Source organism: Osmia lignaria, chromosome 4, assembly GCF_051020975.1.
Source record: "Osmia lignaria lignaria isolate PbOS001 chromosome 4, iyOsmLign1, whole genome shotgun sequence".
NCBI lineage: Eukaryota > Metazoa > Arthropoda > Insecta > Hymenoptera > Megachilidae > Osmia > Osmia lignaria.
Window position 1 is genome coordinate 9627299 of NC_135035.1, and position 18945 is coordinate 9646243.

The window sequence follows — 18945 nt, forward strand, 5'->3', positions numbered from 1 at the left end:
AAAGCTTCTTTAGCTTTCGAGAACGCGGCGTTCTCTTCGTGGAAGCTTTCGCGGTTTCGCGTTCAACTCCGTTTTTCACTGTTCCATCGATGAGTGGGTGCCTGTTTTTTTTTTTTTCATCCGAGACGGATTAAAAGCCACACTAGTCGGCGAATAATTCGCGACGAACAGTCGTTCCGCAACAGCGTGGACGAATGGAACGTGCGCAGGAAAACGCACTCGCAACCTCGACCACGCGCGCGTCATTCGATTAATAATTCAATCATCGTTCTCGATTCGATTACCTTTCGAACGAAAATAAAAAGAGAAATAAAAATAAATGTGGCTAGGGAGAGGAACGATGCGTGGGAAATTGTGCGAGAGGATGATGTTACACGCACGCGCCTATTCGTTTATCAAATTATTTCAGTTTTATACGAACCTATCGATCGACCGAAACGACCATTGGACGAACGTTGGATTCGTTTCGACAGAATTACCGCCGCTTTTCGTCGCGTTTTCCTTGGCATCGCCCGACACGTTATACGCTTTAAACGTTTCGAGAAAACATTTTCGAATAAAAGTAGAAAAGACGCCGATATATGGCCGCGGGAGTCGCGTTGTCCGGCTGCTAATTATCGGGCGTTAATTGACGCAGCGTCGCGCTCGTTACGCGTCTATCATTAGGCGAGGTAAAAGTGTACGCGAACGGAGAACATCAGCACCGCGTATTAAAATGCAAACATTCCAGTCGGTTCGGACAGTTTAATGCCTCGTTCGATTCGGGCGCACCGGCCAGGTAATTAAATCGAATGAAATTACGAACGATTAATGCTCTGGACGCGTTCGTGGGTCACGAATCAGCGCGAAATCACCGAATTCCCGGCAAAAAGTATATCCCGAAAAGAGTTATTTCATCGTTCGCGATCCGAATCTCTCCCCGTCTTTCTTTCTCGTTGTCCATACTTTGTTCTCCCTATTTTCATCGAGCAACCATTTAAAAAATTTCTCGTTCAAATTTCAAATCACTCTCGATTCGAAATGACCGATGAAGAAAAAAACAAAAGAAAGTTTACACAATGATCATCGTGAAAACCTTATATTTATATCATATTTTCGCGGTGTATTAGCTACGTTGTACGAAGCGGAGCGCGTTTCATCCCCACCCTGGACGAAGGCCATTATCGCGAAATACTGCAGATGCATTCACACACACGACGTCGTTTTTGAACATTAGCATATCCGTGTAGCGTGTACGAACGCTGGCCGTGTGCGATGTGCACGTAAGTTAATGTAGGCGCGCGAGAGAACGGCACGACATTTCTCTGATGAAGTCGAGCCGCGACGCGTAATAAGGGTCGCGAGAGACGGACCGTACGGACGTAGGTTGGTAAAAGTAGAGGAAAGCAGCGGCAGCGACAGCGACAGCAGCAGGAGGGTGTGGATACAAAAGGGGTTGCATCGAATCAGGGTCGGATCGGTACTCGACGTTCTGTCAAATGGTCATTTACTGGTGGACGCGTTAAAAGTAGCAGTGAATCGTCGGAAATTATTTGAAAGAGTAAAAAAGGTAGAAAGGTAAAAGCGCGATATTGGTGTGTACAAGATTTTCGCGTGGTTGCGCGCGCTACGAGTATCGAACGTACGGACGGTAGCTAAACTCAAGGTGGTCCACTACATCCCTGGATGAAGTTGACGCGCGGGGTGGACCTGTCGAGGAGAAGGGTCGAGGCTGGAAGCGGACGTGACACGGCCGTCTTGTGACCCGTACCGTCCCACCGACGCGACACGACGCGACGCGACGCGCCGCACCGCTCCTTCCTCCTCGTTCAACCCTCTCTCAACCCCCGATCCTCGCGACCCACGATCCCTCCAGCCCCCGCTTCCCAGTCCACATGCCACCACGCCGACCGACCGCCGCTAGTCCAGCTCTATTGTTGTTATTATTAAAGGGGGTCGTTGGGGGATGGTTGCCGGTCGGGTGAGAGGGACGATGACGGAAAGGAAGGCGGCGTCTGCAGGTGACAGATGAAACAGCTACCCTCTCCCTCGCACCCTCTTTAGATCCCTCCTCTTCTCTCTTTACATTCTCTCTCTCTCTCATCCTCTCTCCCTCTCTACCCTCTGTTCTTTCATCGAATGCACTTGTTCGCTCGCACGCACACGGTAGCTCTTACGGAAAACGAGATAGAGGAACGCTGGTAAAGGGAGAGAAACCGAACAAGAAAGATAGAATTGTAAATGGACGGGGGGAGGGCGAGAGGGTAGTCGAAGAAAGAGAAAGAAAGAGAATCGTAGCATCCTCTCTTTCGTTGCTGCAAACTCACGTTCGCTTGTCGCGTACCACACCCCACGCGGTCTTTCGATGCGGCCGACCCTTTTCTTCGAACCGAGTCCGGTCAAACTTTCGTTGCATGTGACTCGACCGAAGGTTTAATCCAGTCTCTTTTTAATCGACAAATATCTCGCGAAAATACGTGAAACGATTACGACGTTGAAATAAAGAAAGCGATGGAAATAGTTGAAGATGAAAGGTACCGTATGTTGGCGGGACAACGAAAGAAGCGAAAAACGGAAAAGAAACGCAGGGGTAGTTTGGCCGAGGTTAATTTCATCGCGGTCCAGCGTACTCGGATCCGTCGACGGAATGGACAGTGCGGGACACGCGAGGAATGCGCGTTTCGCGTTCTCTCGGTCGTACCGGCAAAGAAAGGAGGTCGTGTAGCCACGTACGTTTGCTACGAATTCTCTCGTTTCACCGAGAGGACACATCGTCCCGGTCCGCTCCGAAATAACTCGACGTCACGGATCGTCGTCACCCCCTTTAATCGCACCCAACCAACACCCTACACGGAGAGGACGCTCCGGCATCCCGTTACCCGTTTTACCCCGTTACCATTCTCGACAACTCGACGAGATTCGAGGATCCAACCGGAGATCCACCAGAGACGAAACCAATAAACCGCAGCGGGACACGATATTCCGAAGTCTCGGACAGACTGACTCGACCAACCCCACCGATTCGTTCCGTCTCTCCTACGATTCGCGTGCCATCTCTGCTTTTTTCCGGCTTTTCTGACTTTTCCGTCCTTTCTTTGCCGAGAATCGAAGACAAAATCCTCTCGCCAACATACGTCCCTTTCTTGCTGAATATGCAATGAAGCTTGCGGGTGTGGTTTCGTCTCTCGTTCCTATGTTCGTTTGTCTCGTCTATCCGTTCCGTTCATTCGTTCGACTCTTTCTCCACCCTTTTCCGATTCCAACGGACGCTTATCGAAAGAAACGAACGTCATTCTCCGTCCAATGCAAACGGTGATTCTAGTCGATGCTGGTGAACCGTATATTTGTATGCCGTACATGTATTCGAGGAAGGTTTTGAGAGTCGGCCAGCCAACCGCTACGTCCGTCAGCTGGAATCTGTTGGACGGAGACGACGGTGACGACGGTGGACGCCCAGGCGTCGTCGCCGCTCACGGCATTGATCTGTCGGACGGCTGTCTTGATATCGACGGTGGGGAGGGTCCGGAAAGACGGCCACGCAGCTAGGCGGATGCCGGACTTTTTCCAACTTCTTCGCTTTGCGAAAAAGAAAAGGAAAAAGGCGACGATCGTACTCGTTAACGAAACGCGATCCGTACTGAAATAATCGCTCTACCTATCTACATGTAATACGTAGGAAGTAAAAGTAGCGCGGGTGAAGAAGAGAGGAAAACACGGTGGCGTCGATCCCTCGTTTCCTCGTCGCGTCAGTTCCGATTTCTTTGAGCTTCCTCCCTGGAGAACCGGCGAAGGATCTCGTTTCCTTCTCCCTCCTGCTTCCCTTGATTCGGTCGCGTTCACCTCGTAGCTCGCCGGCTCGTTCGTTCGCTGTCACCCGGCAAACGTTAATCGAGGCAAATTGAACGCCGTGCGGTTCTCGACGCTCGATTAAGTTCCCCCTCGACAGAATACTCCTACCCCTTCTACAGCTTTCAGCGTGTCGCTTAATCGTTCGGTTCCAACCTGTTTCCGGATATCCGACCGATCGAACGATCCAACGAGTCCCGTGCACACCCAAACTATGCGACTTTCCCGTTTTCCTAGCCACTCCTCCGACAATTAATGCTACCTACGCGTCACGCTGGACGCCTAAACGAAAACCGAAAACCGTAAACCGGCAGTCGCCGTTCGGCTAGTCCTATAATGAAAGCCTCTGGTTTACGATCTCAGACGAAATTCCGCGAACTAGCCGCAAGATCGTTATTGCGGTAAGCCCGGCAAATTGTCAGAGGGCCGTCCGTTCGGTGGAACCATCGTTTATACGCGAACCATGGTGGGTGTACACCATCGAATTAAACTGCAAATTTTTTTCGATCGTCCGCAATTACGAATAACCCTAATTTTCGACCTTTTCGAAAGCAGCCATCGAGTTTATCGAGACTCGGAACCGTAGACGGCGAAACTCGTTACGATAGCACGCAAAGGACCGTTCGACCACCGCGTCGCTGGGGGTTAAACCCTGCAGTTGCGCGTCCTTTTCTGTTTTCTTCGTAACGATATTATATCGAGCACCGTGATGCTCGTGGTAGACGGAGAAAAAGAAAGTCGGACCAAAGAGGGCGCGAGAACCCCGGAACCGAAGATGGGTGCGAGTGTGGGTGTAGGTAGAGGAGGGTGCAAGTACCGAAAGAAGGCAAGGGGGTTTGCAGAGAGTACAAACGGATACGTACGCGAGCAACGGGACAAGGAGAAGGATAGAAAGGTTTAGGTTAGGTTGGTCGCCTGACCCGGTTGACAATCGATTGACGGCTGTCGCCAAGACCCTCCACTCTTTCCACCTTCTAACCCGGCAAGCCTTCCCGACGACTCGATGCCGTCGCGTTGCTTCTCTCGCCCTAGCAGCCCCGACGCAACGCGACGCGACGGTTCGAACAACTTTTTCCTAATTATCCCCTGTCGCGGAAAGGAAAAGAAAAGGAGAAGAAAAAGAAAATACTGTTTCGATCGGGGTGTCGACTTTTTAAGTGGAAACACGAAAGAAATGGAGGGATAAAGGAAGGAAAGAGATTCGTAGGCGGACGAATACGCGGAACAGGATTACGCGGGTAATATACAAGGTGGAACAGAATGTTGCACGGCCAAACGGATGGACGGCACACGTATGTACACGCGTACGTATTATCTTTCTCGCTCGCACACTAGCCTCTTTTCCACGCTCGGCTGTACACACCGAGACAGCTTCGTGGAGGTAATAGGATGGGTATACAGCGGGCGGTGTTGGATATTATTTGCCGAGGACAGTGACAAACGCCCGTCAACGTCATTTCCACTCGCAACGTCGGCTTCCTCCGACAGCACCGACGCGCTGCTGCGCGATATCACCCTCTCCGCGACACCTTCGCCTCTTCCATCTTCTCTTTCTCCGTCTCTCCTTCGTCTCCTTGCTCATCTCCTCTCGCGGGAGGCGAGCTCGAAACGTGACGAGCGTATCTAGTTCTGGACCGACTCGTCGTCTCTGCCAACCAGCCATCAAGAGGCGCCTCTGCTGACTGTCACGGCACTGCTCTCCCCGTTGCCGTGCCGCACCCAACGCATCCGACGCACCCGCCGTTATTCTCGATATCTACCTACTTTCGTTACGCGATTCGATATCATCCGCTTTTCCACCCCTTTTTCTTTCCATCGAACCGTTCGTTGTTTTGCCATTTTCCGACGAGAAACTCGAGCAAATCGTGGAAATTCGATGCTGTGGATTGGACAAATTGGAAACGCACCCGTAGAAATCGTCGAAGCGAGAAGAAAGAGCAGGGTTAGTTGGGCAGAAGGGTGTACGGTAACGGCGCGAGACGGGAAGGGGGTACGACGACTGGAACGGACGGGTGGCACCGTAGGGGGATAGGGGGGAGGCGTAGGTAGTCATTATGTGGAGGGAGGTGACGTCACTGACGGTGACGGATGGCTACACGTCAGGCAAGTATAAACCCCATGGTACCCAATAAATTATTGCAACTATAAATTACTTCTGTGCTCACGATATAATGCCACGGCTACCGCCGGCACGATGGTGTGCGTGTACGTACACGTACGTGCACGTGCGCGCTTGTGTGCTGTCGCGTCGAAGCCGAAGCCAAAGCCGAAGCCAAAGCCGAAGCCGAAGGTGGGGCGTGCAAACAAAGGTGGCACCATCCTGAACTAACTAGCCCCGATACGGCCACCACGAAACCCTTATACAGCTACTCTTTCCTGTTTCCCTCCTCGCCCGTTTTTCCATCGAGCGCGAATCGCGAACCACGATCCCGTCTACTCTTGCCGCATTCACTGAGAACCACTGACGTAACGTAATTCCAAGCAATTCGTAATAAATATCGTTGCGACGGCCTGGTTCGGCGTTATTGGTGTATCTGTCTCTCATCTCGATGCCTTTGGGGGGCTAAGAAGCGAGGCGAAGCGACGCTCGAAGGGACCGGGGGAAGATATTATGGGCGTGCGAGTGAGTTATACGCTTTGCCGCATGTGTGTCGCATAAATCTGCTCCGACCTCGGTACCGAACCCCTCGCCACTGCACTGGAACAGTTTCTACACTTTCCTTCGGTACAGACAACGAAGAAGACGACAACGACGAAGACTACGACGATTGACTGGCTAGTCGGCTAGCTGGCTGGCTATCTAGCTATCTACCTTAACAGACCGACTGACAGGCGAAACGATCGATATCGAAGCGCGCTTCGTTCACCCTTTCTCTCCGATCTGGCCAAAAATTTCTTTTCCTCGCTCGTGTCCGCGGTCGAAAGATTCCCGCTCCGAATTATTCTCGACGTCGATCGGCCGTAAAGCTGTCGATATAGCGTTTCTCTTGGAACCACGTTCTGCCTCGCGTTACGGTAAGATTATTTATAGACGAGCACCGTCTGCGAAGCGACGTCTTTACAATCTCGCGACTTTATCGCGACCAGAGAATATTACCGCGAAAGTCGAAACTCGCGGTTCGGATCTTTTCGAATGCGGACAAAGTAAGGGAAGAGAGGCTGGGAAATTCTTCGGTCGCGACGATCGGCTTGAAAATTAGCTGTAGCGCGCGTGCTCATCCTCGTACGCAGAAGAGACGAAGCACGGACTTGAACGAGAGGCGGAAGAAGGGTGAAGAGATCGAGAGCTGGGTGCACCTGTCCTTCCGTACATCAGCCGTCCGTCATCCGGAGGACGGTTCTCTGTCGGTGTGCCGTCTTCGCTCGAACGTTCGCGCGTACCAGCAGACATCGCACTTATTTACGTTGACACAATATTTATTAGGACGGATCGGTGAGGCGGTCGTTCGAGCCGGCAACCTATTTCGGGAGGCTGTGCTCGCGGCGAAAGACCGGCCAGTTCGGTCGTTCCGCGGGACATCCACTCTCCTTCGGGATTAAGATACACAGACCGGTCACGCGTCTTATTTTTTGACGGCTGTCACGACGCATCGGCTTTGCAGCAACCACGACGCGCGACGATCAGAAGGGTCGTTGTACTCTACTTCTCGACTGTTGCTTTCCAGACGCTCGCAACTCGGCTCGAATTCGAAGGGTTGATAGTTGAAAAAAGCATCGGCGAAAAGTGCAATGTCGCGATCGAGGGAGGTGGGTGAACCGCGGTTTCTCCCGCGACCACTTCGCGAGGGCCGCGACACCGGAGGCTGTGTAAACGAAACGATAACCGGACGGATCGACACCAGCTGCTCCGTGTTTGTTGCCGGTTCTATAAATAGGAGCGGACTGCTCGTTCTTTCTCGGGTACGCGCCTACCCGTCGCAAGATCCTTTCCTTCATTCTCTCGCCCGTTTTCTTTTCTCTCCTCTCGTATCCTTTCTTTCGTCAACCTGCCGACTGACTTTCAAACTCTTTCTCCTGTCTCTTCTCTCAACCGTAACCGACTGCAGAGACGTTGCCTCGCTGACAATTATCGTTGTCACGGCCTCTGCACCGCCGCTCGGTAACGAGAGTGACATTTCGAAAGGCAGCGTGACGCGTACCGCAGAAGATAGAGGGAGAGTCGAAAAGGACAGGCGTAGGTTCGAAGGTTACGAAGGGAGAACGAAAAACCTTTCCACACCCTTCTCGCGGTTTTGTTTCTTCATCTGAATCACCTTTCGTTCGAATCCAGAAGCCACGAGAACGTCGCGGTGCTAACAGCGAAACGGGCTGGACGATTTCAACTTTTTAAGCGGGAGTTCCAGTAACAGCGGCAGCACCTTGCGGCAGCCGCGCATCGATCATCACTGTCGCCTGTTGCTCGATCAGACGAACGAACGAACGAAGGAACGAAGGAGCGAACGAGCGGTCGATCTTGCTGGACGCGTAGCCCATCATCCATCATCCAGTCGTTCTACCTGCATCGGCGGACGCACCTACGGCGCGACCGTGCGCCTCCGATCATTAATACCGTTCGTTCTAGTACGCGTGACACGATTTACTTGATCGCTTGCTCGTTCGCTCCTTCCCTCGTTCGTGTTTCGCGAATCACATCTAAGACCGCGGAAGACAAACACGCCGTGAACGCAGCTTGTTTCCTGAAACGACGTTCAATTCGACGATCGATCGAAATTTCCAACGATAACCCGGACATTACCGTGTTTTCATTGGCAAACGCGTCGCGCTGATCCACCGGCTCTTTCGTCGCGAGATTCAGCTTTTACCACGTCGAGTCGCGTTCCACTCCATCGCTCACCGTCACCTCGACACGTCTGTCGCTTCGTCATCTTCCACTCTCGTCCTCCGCTTGCCCGTCTCATCTTTCGCTCCGTCACCGCGTCGCGTCGCGACGCCTCGCGTCGCGCTACTCTCAATTCTGTTGCTTTTTCCCCCTAGGTCTTTGATACTTTTATTGCAATGATTTTGTTGGACGTCGAATCATCGACGAGAAAGCTCGAAGCTTTGGTCGAAGAGAAACACGAAAATCCGCATGCACGATAAAGTCTTCGCGATCATAGCGCGCGATAAATAGCCGGTCGAGCAAACGATACGGGCGTCCTCGTCGCGGTAATTGACCGCAGCCGAGTCACTTTCATCCTCGCGGATATACGTATTTGCTCTGTGAATCCGGTCGAACCGGAGAAACGCAGCCACGGGGATTTATAAATTCCTATCGCGCGTTTTCTTCGATTTCGTTACAGTCGAACGAAATACCAGCCCCGAAAATTCAATTCATCGATGTTTCAACAGGGATCGAGCGATCCAAGCCTTTCCTTTGAATCGCGTCGCGTCGTTTTGATTCCACTTCTTCGAATAACATCGCGAATCCTCGTGTTTCTCGAAAGCGTTTCGACCGATCGAACGTCTTAATCGGGTGTCGAGCAAACGGGAGGATCGGTCGACGCATTTTTATGCACCGCTGGAATCGTGAGCAACAACGGCGGTGGAAGAACGAAGGAACGTGGCGCGTTCGGCGATGGGAGGAAGCGATTCGACAGCCTGATGGAGTGAGTGTTGACTTAGGATAACAGTCGGCTCATCGGTCAATCAGTCAGGTAGACTACGGTAGGTCGGTGCTCCGTCTTCGGTTCGGGCCTGTCCTCTCGTTCGGACGGTTAAGTGACTCACGAATACGACCGACCACCCCACCGGTTCCACCAGCGAAGACAAAGCGATCGGGGAAGGTACGAAAACGAGCGCGATAACGCGAAAGGGTAGACGTAGGAAAACCGAATCGTGAACGTTTTACGCGCGGACTGCAAACGCGTGAGACCACGGGACAATTTCAGAATACGTTAGTAGGCTGTTTCGGGGGAGAAGAAAAGCAAGGCATCTCGTGGAAAAGCATGGAACGGGCAAGAATCGTGAAAAACGGAAGTAGGCGACGCGTCCGTTTGCAATTCGCGAGTCGGCTGCTTCGAGAGGAAGAAACGAGAGCATAAGAGAGGAAAGGGATGAGAAAGAGAGAGGACGGAGAATGGATTCACCCGTCAGTCACTCGCTGGCAGACCGCGAGAGAATCACAATGCGAAGCCTAGCCCTCCTTTGCTCTTCGTCTCTGTTCGTCCTTCTGTACGACCAGTCACTCCTCCTCACCGCTCCCTTCGCCTTCCTGCTCGTCCGTTCGTCCGTCTGTCCGCCTGTCCATCCGATCGTCTCTTCGTCTGCCTCCTGTCACTCTACTCGCCAGCCTCCCGACGCTTCTCTCGCATCAGGAATTCATCTCCTCTCCTGTCCTGTCCTGCCTTGTCCTCCTCCGTTGCTCCTTTTGTTCCTTCCCTCCCTTTCTCGCTCCCTCACACCCTCGCACTCTTGCATTCTCGCTCTTTTACTCGGCTCATCCTCCTGCTCCGCTTGCCAGTTTCCTTGCTCTTCTCTGCCTTCGCGTTCAGTTCCACTCGGTGTGCTACTCGTTGTTACATCTCGAATCGCTCATTACTACATATCGTACTACACACGAGACCGATTGAGCAACCTTTTGCCGCTGGAAACAGACCGATTCCTTCGTTCTTAATCCTCCTATTCGTCAACGTTTTTCCGTCGGCTCGTTACCTGTTTACCGACGATCAGGCACAAAAGAGGCGGTGATAGCGAGTACAGGGAAAAATGTCTTATCTCGATTTACCCTGCAAACGAGTTAAGCTCGCGTGTTTCGTCGTAAATATTCACGACGCGCGATGTTTTAACGACCGGTCTAATTACCAGCAAACGCAACCGATTTAACACGCCGGTGGTGCATAAATTCAAGCGGAACCAGGCTCGACGCTATCCTCGACCGATACCTCAGCTAGCTTATAAAAATCTCTGTCGATGTAGTTGCGAGGTAGATCGAATCGAACCGTCGCGTCGACGGAAGTATCGACGCGTAGTATATCGCTCTAAGTTTCTCCTTAAATCTTGAACGGTAACGAGTGGCTAGCGGGGAGCGAGAACGAGAACGGGAACGAGGACGAGGACGAAGAGACTGTTCGAAGGAAAGGGTTTGCCGATAAGACTAATTATTGTTGCGCAGCAAGTACCGATGGCGGATCTCGCTGCGAGAGGATCCGGTGCGCGGCATGCGGGGGAGGTGGACGATCGCAGGGGACACGAATGAGATCGGCGAGTTCGTGTTGTCGGGGTTCCGTTCGTAGCTACTAATATATCCTTCGAGCCAGCAGCATTTGGCCGAGTCGGGTACGGGAGGAACGGATATCGCGCGGTAGCATCTCCGAAGCCGTGTCAGGGCTCGACCGCTTTTAAACTCGGTACGCCACGTTCCTTATTCCCTTCGTATCTTTGTCGAGACTGAATATGCAGCAACCCCGCGTGCTGGCCTACTCGTTAGCGGTCTGCCAATGAGGATACGCGATCTTGGCTCGCGCGCGACCATTTGCATTCTATTTCTTTTGCCGCGGCAGACTCGTGTTTGTTATTCGCCTTGCAAGTCGCTTGCAAGTGCAGGCCGCTTGGAAGAACTTGTTGGCGGGGGATATCGATTGACTGGTGGATCGAGATCGAGAAATAGCGAAGAAACAGCCTGAAGAGGTAGACGAAAGTTTGCTTCGCGGACGCGAACCAAGGGAAACGAGAACAAAGAGGAAGAGGAAGAAGAAGAAGAAGAAGTAAGAAACGGGCGGAGCTGTTGGCTACCGGTGGTCCGCCCTGGTCTCTCCGATTCCGAGCCATCCTCGTACCGTTCTCGTTCGTTTTACCTGCTTGTCCTCTTCCTCGTTCTCGAGTTGCGTGACGCGTTCGTCCTGGCGGTCGTTGGTCGCGTTCTCCTTTCATCGAGCACCTCCCGTTCTTGGTTGGTGCTCCGGCCGTTCCATCGCGAATCGTTCACGGCCACGTAAGGTTCCGGAGGGCTCCGAAGGGCCGAGGATCGAGGACCGAGGACCACTCCGGCCCCGACACAGACAATGGACAATGGGGACATAAATCTGCGTAATTAGTTGCCGATGCCTTCTCGGATCAATGCGCGATCTCCTTTCCCTCCTCTTCTTCCGTGGCCCATCGGCGAACAAACGATCGTTTGGTTGGCCAGTCGGCAAAGTAGGACGGTGCGCTTCGTCCTGTTTGTCCCCACCCTCTTGGAAGGGAGGTGTGTTGCCTCCTGTCCGCCTCCCTTTTGCCCTCCTCGGACCCTTTGCCTCGGCATCCTCATCTTTGCGTTTCTCCTCACCGACTCACGACCGAGGACGCGTCACCGGAACAAGATGGCGATGCTAGTTCCACGCGTCCGTTCGCCGATCCGCGCCCCTTTCCGGAATCTCGAGTCTCTCGCGCTTCAATGAACGGTGAACGGCCCATGGCGAACCGCGAATGACGAAACAAACCGCGATCTTGGACGGTAGCACAATCTCTGCGTCTCGACAACGAGAACGACGCGAAACGGAACTCGATTTCCACTTTCGTTATCAAAGGCCTTGCTTGTGGAATCGCGATTTGATTAACAGTCATAATGTGAGTACCGGAAATTCGTACCTTGCTCGACGCAACCTCGCGAAAATGTACTGTACTTCGTCGTGCCGACGCCTGTGATGTCGACGTCGCGTTGTCGTCGCAGACACCGATGCCAACACCAAAGCCGACGCCGACGCCGTAACTGCAAAAGGCCGATAAATGAAGCGATAACGCTATTGTACTGCTCTGCATCCTTGCACCTCTTTACATCCTTGCTTCCTATGGCGGACTTTGTCATTTCTGCTTTTTCTTTGTCTTTTGCAATCTCTTTTTTCCTCGTCATTTTCGACCTCTACTTTTCTCCTTCTTATTCTCGTTTTTCAATTTCGTGTTACTTAAACGATCGTACGATTTTTCGTTGCAGGGGAGGACGGAGTCGAAGGCTCAGGGCCCGGCACGGACCTCCAAGGGGAGGAGGGCGATTGCGTGGAGGATGACGGCCCAATTAGCCCTAGCGAAAGGGGTTGCACGGTGGTGGCTAAAGAGGAAGAGGATGGTGATGCAACCGATGAAGAGGACGACGAGGACGCATCAGCGCCAACGCCACCCCCTTCCGCAGCCGCGAGACTGAATCCTACGATTCTAAGGGAGACGGGACCCCCGGACAGGTAAAGTCGTTCGCCAAATGGATCGCTACCGACGAAAATATCCGCTGCAACGTAAATTTTGACGCGCTTCGTTGTTCGCTCGAAACTCATTAGCCGGTGCTTTATCCCAAGCTTCGTCATAAACCGCCTAAATCAACGAGAGCGCCGCTACTGTTCCCTTTGAAGTCGCCGACTCTGCGCGCCCTCGTGTGTGTACACACGCTGCTATATACCCGTTGTTTAAGCGCAACGAATTGTCACGGATCCGTGCCGCGCACGAGCGAGAGTCTGCAAGTGCCGTTCGCTGTCTCCCCGTGATAGGAAGCGAGATAGCATGTGAACAGAACAGAATAGGGGGTAAGAGATGTAGGCGGTTAGGAGAGAGAGTGAAAGAGAGAGATCGCGTACGAAGGAGGGATAAATAAGCCAGTGTCAGACCGATATCGGTGACTGCCGTGCAACGTCATACAGCTAATAGAGATAGGCACGTGTTACGCGTCGGTTTGCACTGACGATCCCACCAACGCCGACGATCACGCCGCTTCGGTACCGCTTTGCCGCATCAACGCAAACGGTTACCACGGGGGCGGTGGTGGATGCGTGTGCCGGTGGCGCCTTCTTGCCCCGCGCACCTCGCCGCCCCCCCAGTGCCGTGGAACTTCCCCTGCATGCGTGCCGCCGGTGCTGCTCCCCTTTTATCTCGCGCCACGTATTCGGCATTCAGTCAGAAGCAGTCAGTTACGAGCGAGCCGTCGACAAGCCTGCCGCAACGTATCTCTCCGGGTTTTCGCGCGTTATCGTTCGGTCAAGTGCTAGATTCTCGTTACCGATTCTCTATCTGGCCGAGAACAGTTGACCCGGTGTTCGTAGTTCGACAGGTATCGATCGTTCAACGCGAACCGCGAACCACCAATCGCCAACCACGAATCACGTTCCACCGGTACTTTTCATCCCTTGTATCTTTACGATCGTACGAAAGAAACGAATCGTTGCCGATCTCGCGTAACCTTTCGCCTTTTTGTTTCATGTTTTCAGAGAGCCAATGAGTCCGCGCTGTCCCTCGAGAGATTCTAGGGAGTCGTCCGGTCCGGCAACCGGAAGTCCTCCACCGCCTGCCACGAGGAGTACCGCGAGTCCAGTCAGCCCGAGTGGTATCGTGCCATTGCCGCTCGGTAGTCATCCTCTTTTACCACCGCATTCCGCAGCCATGATGGCAGCATACCTACAACAAACCCACCAAAGGCTGCTCCTCGGCCACTCGCCACTGTCCCGAGGATCGGTGTCGCCGTTGGTTTCATCCTCGTGCTCTCCACCGGCCGCCACCCCTGGCCTGCTAGTCTCTCCAAGCAGCATCGGCGAAGTATCCCCTTCTGCCACCCCGTTACCCGCGGTCCTCGACTTTAGCACCAGAAAGGCTTCGTCGACCGAAGATGACGAGGACGAACAGATACTGAACCTGAGCAAGCCACCGACTCCTTCCTCCTCCACGGAAACGAACAACGGGCCGCTGGATCTATCGGTACCGAGCAGAAAACGACCAGGACCTGAAGACTCCCCGCCACCGCCAACTCGCAAATCGTCCAGGTTATCCGGCGCTGCCGCATCCGCCACGACGGCACACCAAGAGGTCGCGCAAGCCGCGACGGCTGCTGGTTTCGGGAGGCCGCCGGTCGTTTCGCCGTGGACGTCGCCCGTCATGGCTTCCCACTTACCCTACTTTGCTGCCGCGGTCGCGGCCGCGGCTACTAGTCAACAGCAACTTTCCCCGAAGAGTACCGCCGGTGTAATGGAGCATCACCAGCAGCTCTGGAACGGTAAGATGAAACCACCGTCGACGTTGGACAAGTCCTATCAACCGAGCGAGGCGACCAAAGCGCTCGAGAAAATGAGCGAGTTGAGCAAGCTTGGCGGCGAAGACATGTTCAGATCGAGCTCACGGGTAACGGCGGCCGGAGCGAGTGCCGCAGCCGCGGCCGCAGCTGCAGCTGCTGCTGCTGCGGCCGCCGGGAACGCGACCGGTTCGACGTCCGGCAGTCGGCATAGCGCTTGGCAATCGCACTGGCTGAACAAGGGCGCCGATCAGGCGAAAGACGTGCTCAAGTGCGTCTGGTGCAATAAAAGTTTCCCCACGTTAGCCGCGATGACCACACACATGAAGGAGGCGCAACATTGCGGCGTCAACACGCCCGTACCGGGTGCCGCGTCCGCGTTGCATTCCCAACAGGGTAGCGTGCCGAACATTCCGACGTCGCAACAACCCCACCAACCGCAGACAACCTCGACGAGCAGCAGCAGTGGCGCCGTGGCCGCTGCAGCCGCGGCCGCGGCCGCAGCGGTCGGTGCTGGTCCTGGTTCCGGCGCACCGAGCAACAAGCAGAGCCCGTCCGAGCTGAATCTGCTGATCAAGGAAACGATGCCGCTACCGAGAAAGCTGGTTCGCGGTCAGGATGTGTGGCTGGGCAAGGGAGCCGAACAGACCAGGCAGATTCTCAAGTGCATGTGGTGCGGCCAGAGTTTTCGATCCCTCGCCGAAATGACGTCGCACATGCAACAAACGCAACACTACACCAACATCATCTCCCAGGAGCAAATCATCTCGTGGAAATCATCGGACGAGAACAAGGGTGGCAGCGGTGGAAGTGGAGGAAGCGGGGGCGGCGGTGGGGCGGTTGGTGGTGGCGTGGGTGGTGGTAGTGGTGGCGGAACCGCGGTACCTACCGGTGCCGCTTCCGGACCACATCCAGGGAACGCAACTGGTCCCGGTTCCGGGGCAACCAGCAGCCACGTAAGTGCTGTGCTCACTTGCAAAGTTTGCGACCAGGCGTTTAGCTCCCTCAAGGAACTGAGCAATCACATGGTAAAGAACTCGCATTACAAGGAGCACATTATGCGTTCGATCACCGAGAGCGGAGGCAGGCGGCGACAAACGCGAGAGAAACGCAAGAAATCGTTGCCGGTGAGGAAACTGTTGGAACTCGAACGAGCTCAGAACGAGTTCAAAAACGGAGACGCTGCCACTGGTCTTGGCCACACTCTCGGTAAGCACGCGGGTAGAATAACGTGCGAAAAATGCGGCGAGAAGATCGAGACGACCATCTTTGTCGATCACATACGACAGTGTATCGGCGCGGGAACGATGGGGGCGAATCAACGCAACTTTTTAAAGAACGCGTTAATGTCCAACCATTTACCAGCAACCTTACCGCCGACCGAGAGCGGACGCAAGAGCGTCACCGAGGACAGTTCGTCCGTGTCCTCGAGGCACCATCGGTCACCCTCGTCGGCCAGCGACGCGACAACACCAGGTAAAGAGACCCCGACACCCACCACCGGCGATACTACCGGCAGTTCTTCTCCATCCGTTCTAAACGCCATCGAAAAGCTGATCGAAAAGAGTTTCGACTCTCGCGTCAGACACGGTACGCCCGGTTTGCATCACGCTCAACCTGGGGCCCCGATGGGCACCAGTATCCTCAAGCGATTAGGTATCGACGAAAGCGTGGACTACACGAAACCTCTGGTGGATCCTCAAACGATGAACCTCCTACGATCTTATCAACAGCAGCATCAACATCAACAACAGCAGCAACATTATTCCACTAGCACCGCGGCGCGGAGAGAACGCAGCGGAAGCGAGTCGAGCTCTGTGTCCGAGCGGGGCAGCGGCGGTAGAACCGAGACGATGACACCGGAGAGGCGCGTGGATCTGTCATCGGTCGGCCACTCGGACGGTAGACATTCCCATCATCCTCGCGTCACGCCGGACAAGCAAGTCGCTCCTTCGCAAAACTTGTCCTCGGTTCGTCACCATCCAGCGACGGAGGAATCCGGTGACGAAGAATCGTCCGCCACAGCAGCGGCCACGGCGGCGACCACGGTAGTCGTTAAGAAAGAACCCCGGGACGAAGAGTCGGAGGAACGGGGGTTGGCAAACGAGGACGAACAGTCGCAGTCGCAACCGAGTCGCGAGGTGTTCGTGAAGAAGGAGATCGTGGAGGAGTGTAGAGACGAGGAGGAACAAGGTTCGTTCAATCATCGACGAAGCAGCCTGCACGAAGGTTCCGAAGAGGGTCGCGAGGTATTATCGCCTCGCATGAATCCACCAACTCCGAGGTCGAGCGGACAACCGGAACAGCTGGGTCGCAGTCCTTGTAGAAACAGCACGAGTAGTCCAACGAGCAGTGACCGTTCCGTCACGCCACGCGGAACTCCAGACACCAAAGGATCGAGCAGTCTCGGAGCGCTCTCTTCCATGTTCGACAGTTTATCCGGCGCTGGCGGTGGCGGCGGCGGGGGCGGTAGTGGGACAGGCGGAAGCGGTGGAAACGCGGCTAGTGGTTCGAGCAGCACGGTCGACTCGCAAGGCCGGAAAACCAGTAGTCATCCGTTGGCGGCTTTGCAGAAGCTTTGCGACAAGACGGAGACAAGAGGTCCGAGCGGGAGTGGGTCTAGATCGACTAGCGGTCCCGGAACTGCGTCCGGTATCGGTTCAGCGGCCGGAAGTGGTGTGGGCGCGACAGGGCCGGGATCCGGTACAACCCCGGGTGCGATTTTAGCGTTCAGCTGGGCCTGTAACGATGCCGTGGTCACCGCCGATTCGATCATGAAGTGCGCGTTTTGCGATACACCGTTTATCTCGAAGGGCGCGTATAGGCATCATTTGTCCAAGATGCATTTTGTGAAGGACGGTGTGATTCCGGACCCGTTGACGATCGGACGATCGGCGGCGGCCGCGGCCGCGGCGGCGGCAGCAGCAGCCGCCGCTGCAGCCGCGGTCTCTCAGAGTTCGAGCATCGGCCCGTCGACCGGTCACGCTTCTTCCTCGCCACCAACTTCCCAGCGCAACAAGTCGCCACCGCTGCCGCAGGCGAACGGCAGCCCATCTCAGTCAGCGGCCTCTCCCCTAGAGGAGAGCCCGCACTCCAAATTTCTCAAGTATACGGAGCTGGCCAAACAATTGTCCAGCAAGTACGTATAGTCCGAGCCCCGTAAGTAGCGGTGCCACTTGTACATAAGTGTATCTATACTGTAACGACTGTAACTAGCCACGCGGTTGGACACATTTCATCATCGAACATCCGCCTCGATCGTTCGTCCTCTTTCGCTCGCGACTCCATCGTCCGTCACCCATCATCGCTCATCACTCATCCATCATCCGTCGTTCGTTTCTTCTCGCGTTGAAATCGCGTTTCTTATGTTTCTTTTTCCCTTCCCTCCCTCGATCTGTCTTTCGTTTAGTCTCTTCGCGTCGATTTTCGATTTAAACTACTGTCCGAAACTTCTTCTCGTACGGACGATCGGATCACGCGGTCCGAAGAAAGACGACGCGTCCAACGAGGAGGTGGATCTCGAAGGTGCGTTAATTAAATTGTGATGCCACCATATCTCGCGACACCGCTGAGTCAAGGGGCTCGGCGAGCGGCCAACTTTGTGATTTTATAAATACTTAAGGACATTTACGACGAGCGAGAGAAATAGAGAGAGAATGGGAGAGACTGAACGAAAATTAAAGCAACGGAAGAACGTTTGGGGAAAAGGGATGGTCGAGTAAGGAAACTAGTGACGGGGCTGAAACGAAGGGTTCAAATTTGTCAAGATGAAAAGAAAGGGAAGGCATACCTATCGAAGCTGTCGTAAGGTTGGATCAGCATGTATACCTCTAGATCGTAAGAGCGTAGTTGATTAGCAAATAGGCTAGGCTAGGGTCCGCCCTTGTATAGGAATCTCTTTGTTGACTCTTATTGCTGCGAAACCGGTGATAAAACGTTCGGAATCGAAGCTGCTCGATTGCTTGACGAGCACCGAACTCCGAACGAACAACAGCGATATACGATGAATGAAAGAAAGAAAGAAAGAAAGAAAGAAAGAATGAAAATGAGACAGAGAGAGAGAGAGAAAGGGAAAATTAGCGAGGAGCATCGAGAAGAAGCAACGAGATGCGGTGCAATAGCGAGGCTCGCAATTATTTGAAACGTGTGCACGGCAAGTCGAGCGCGCGCAACGTGGCGTC

The 18945-nt window shown here is 54.1% G+C and overlaps 2 protein-coding genes across 10 annotated transcripts in view; one reads left to right on the forward strand and one right to left on the reverse strand.

Annotated features, from left to right (window-relative positions):
* The window catches only part of tio (zinc finger domain-containing protein tiptop), a 66414-nt gene extending 47580 nt beyond the window's left edge, over positions 1 to 18834 (forward strand). For 8 of the 9 annotated variants that reach the window (XM_034322458.2, XM_034322459.2, XM_034322457.2 and 5 more), the window contains 2 exons: positions 12713 to 12956; positions 13971 to 18834. In XM_034322458.2, the coding sequence (XP_034178349.1) occupies positions 12713 to 12956; positions 13971 to 17913 (4187 nt within the window). In that variant the 3' untranslated portion in view covers positions 17914 to 18834. Of the gene's footprint in view, positions 1 to 5887; positions 11508 to 12712; positions 12957 to 13970 lie in introns of those variants that run through there. The other variant, XM_034322464.2, reaches the window with a different exon arrangement.
* Positions 1 to 18945, reverse strand: part of LOC117603374 (uncharacterized) — a 183652-nt gene that overhangs the window by 72976 nt on the left and 91731 nt on the right. The window lies entirely within an intron of this gene.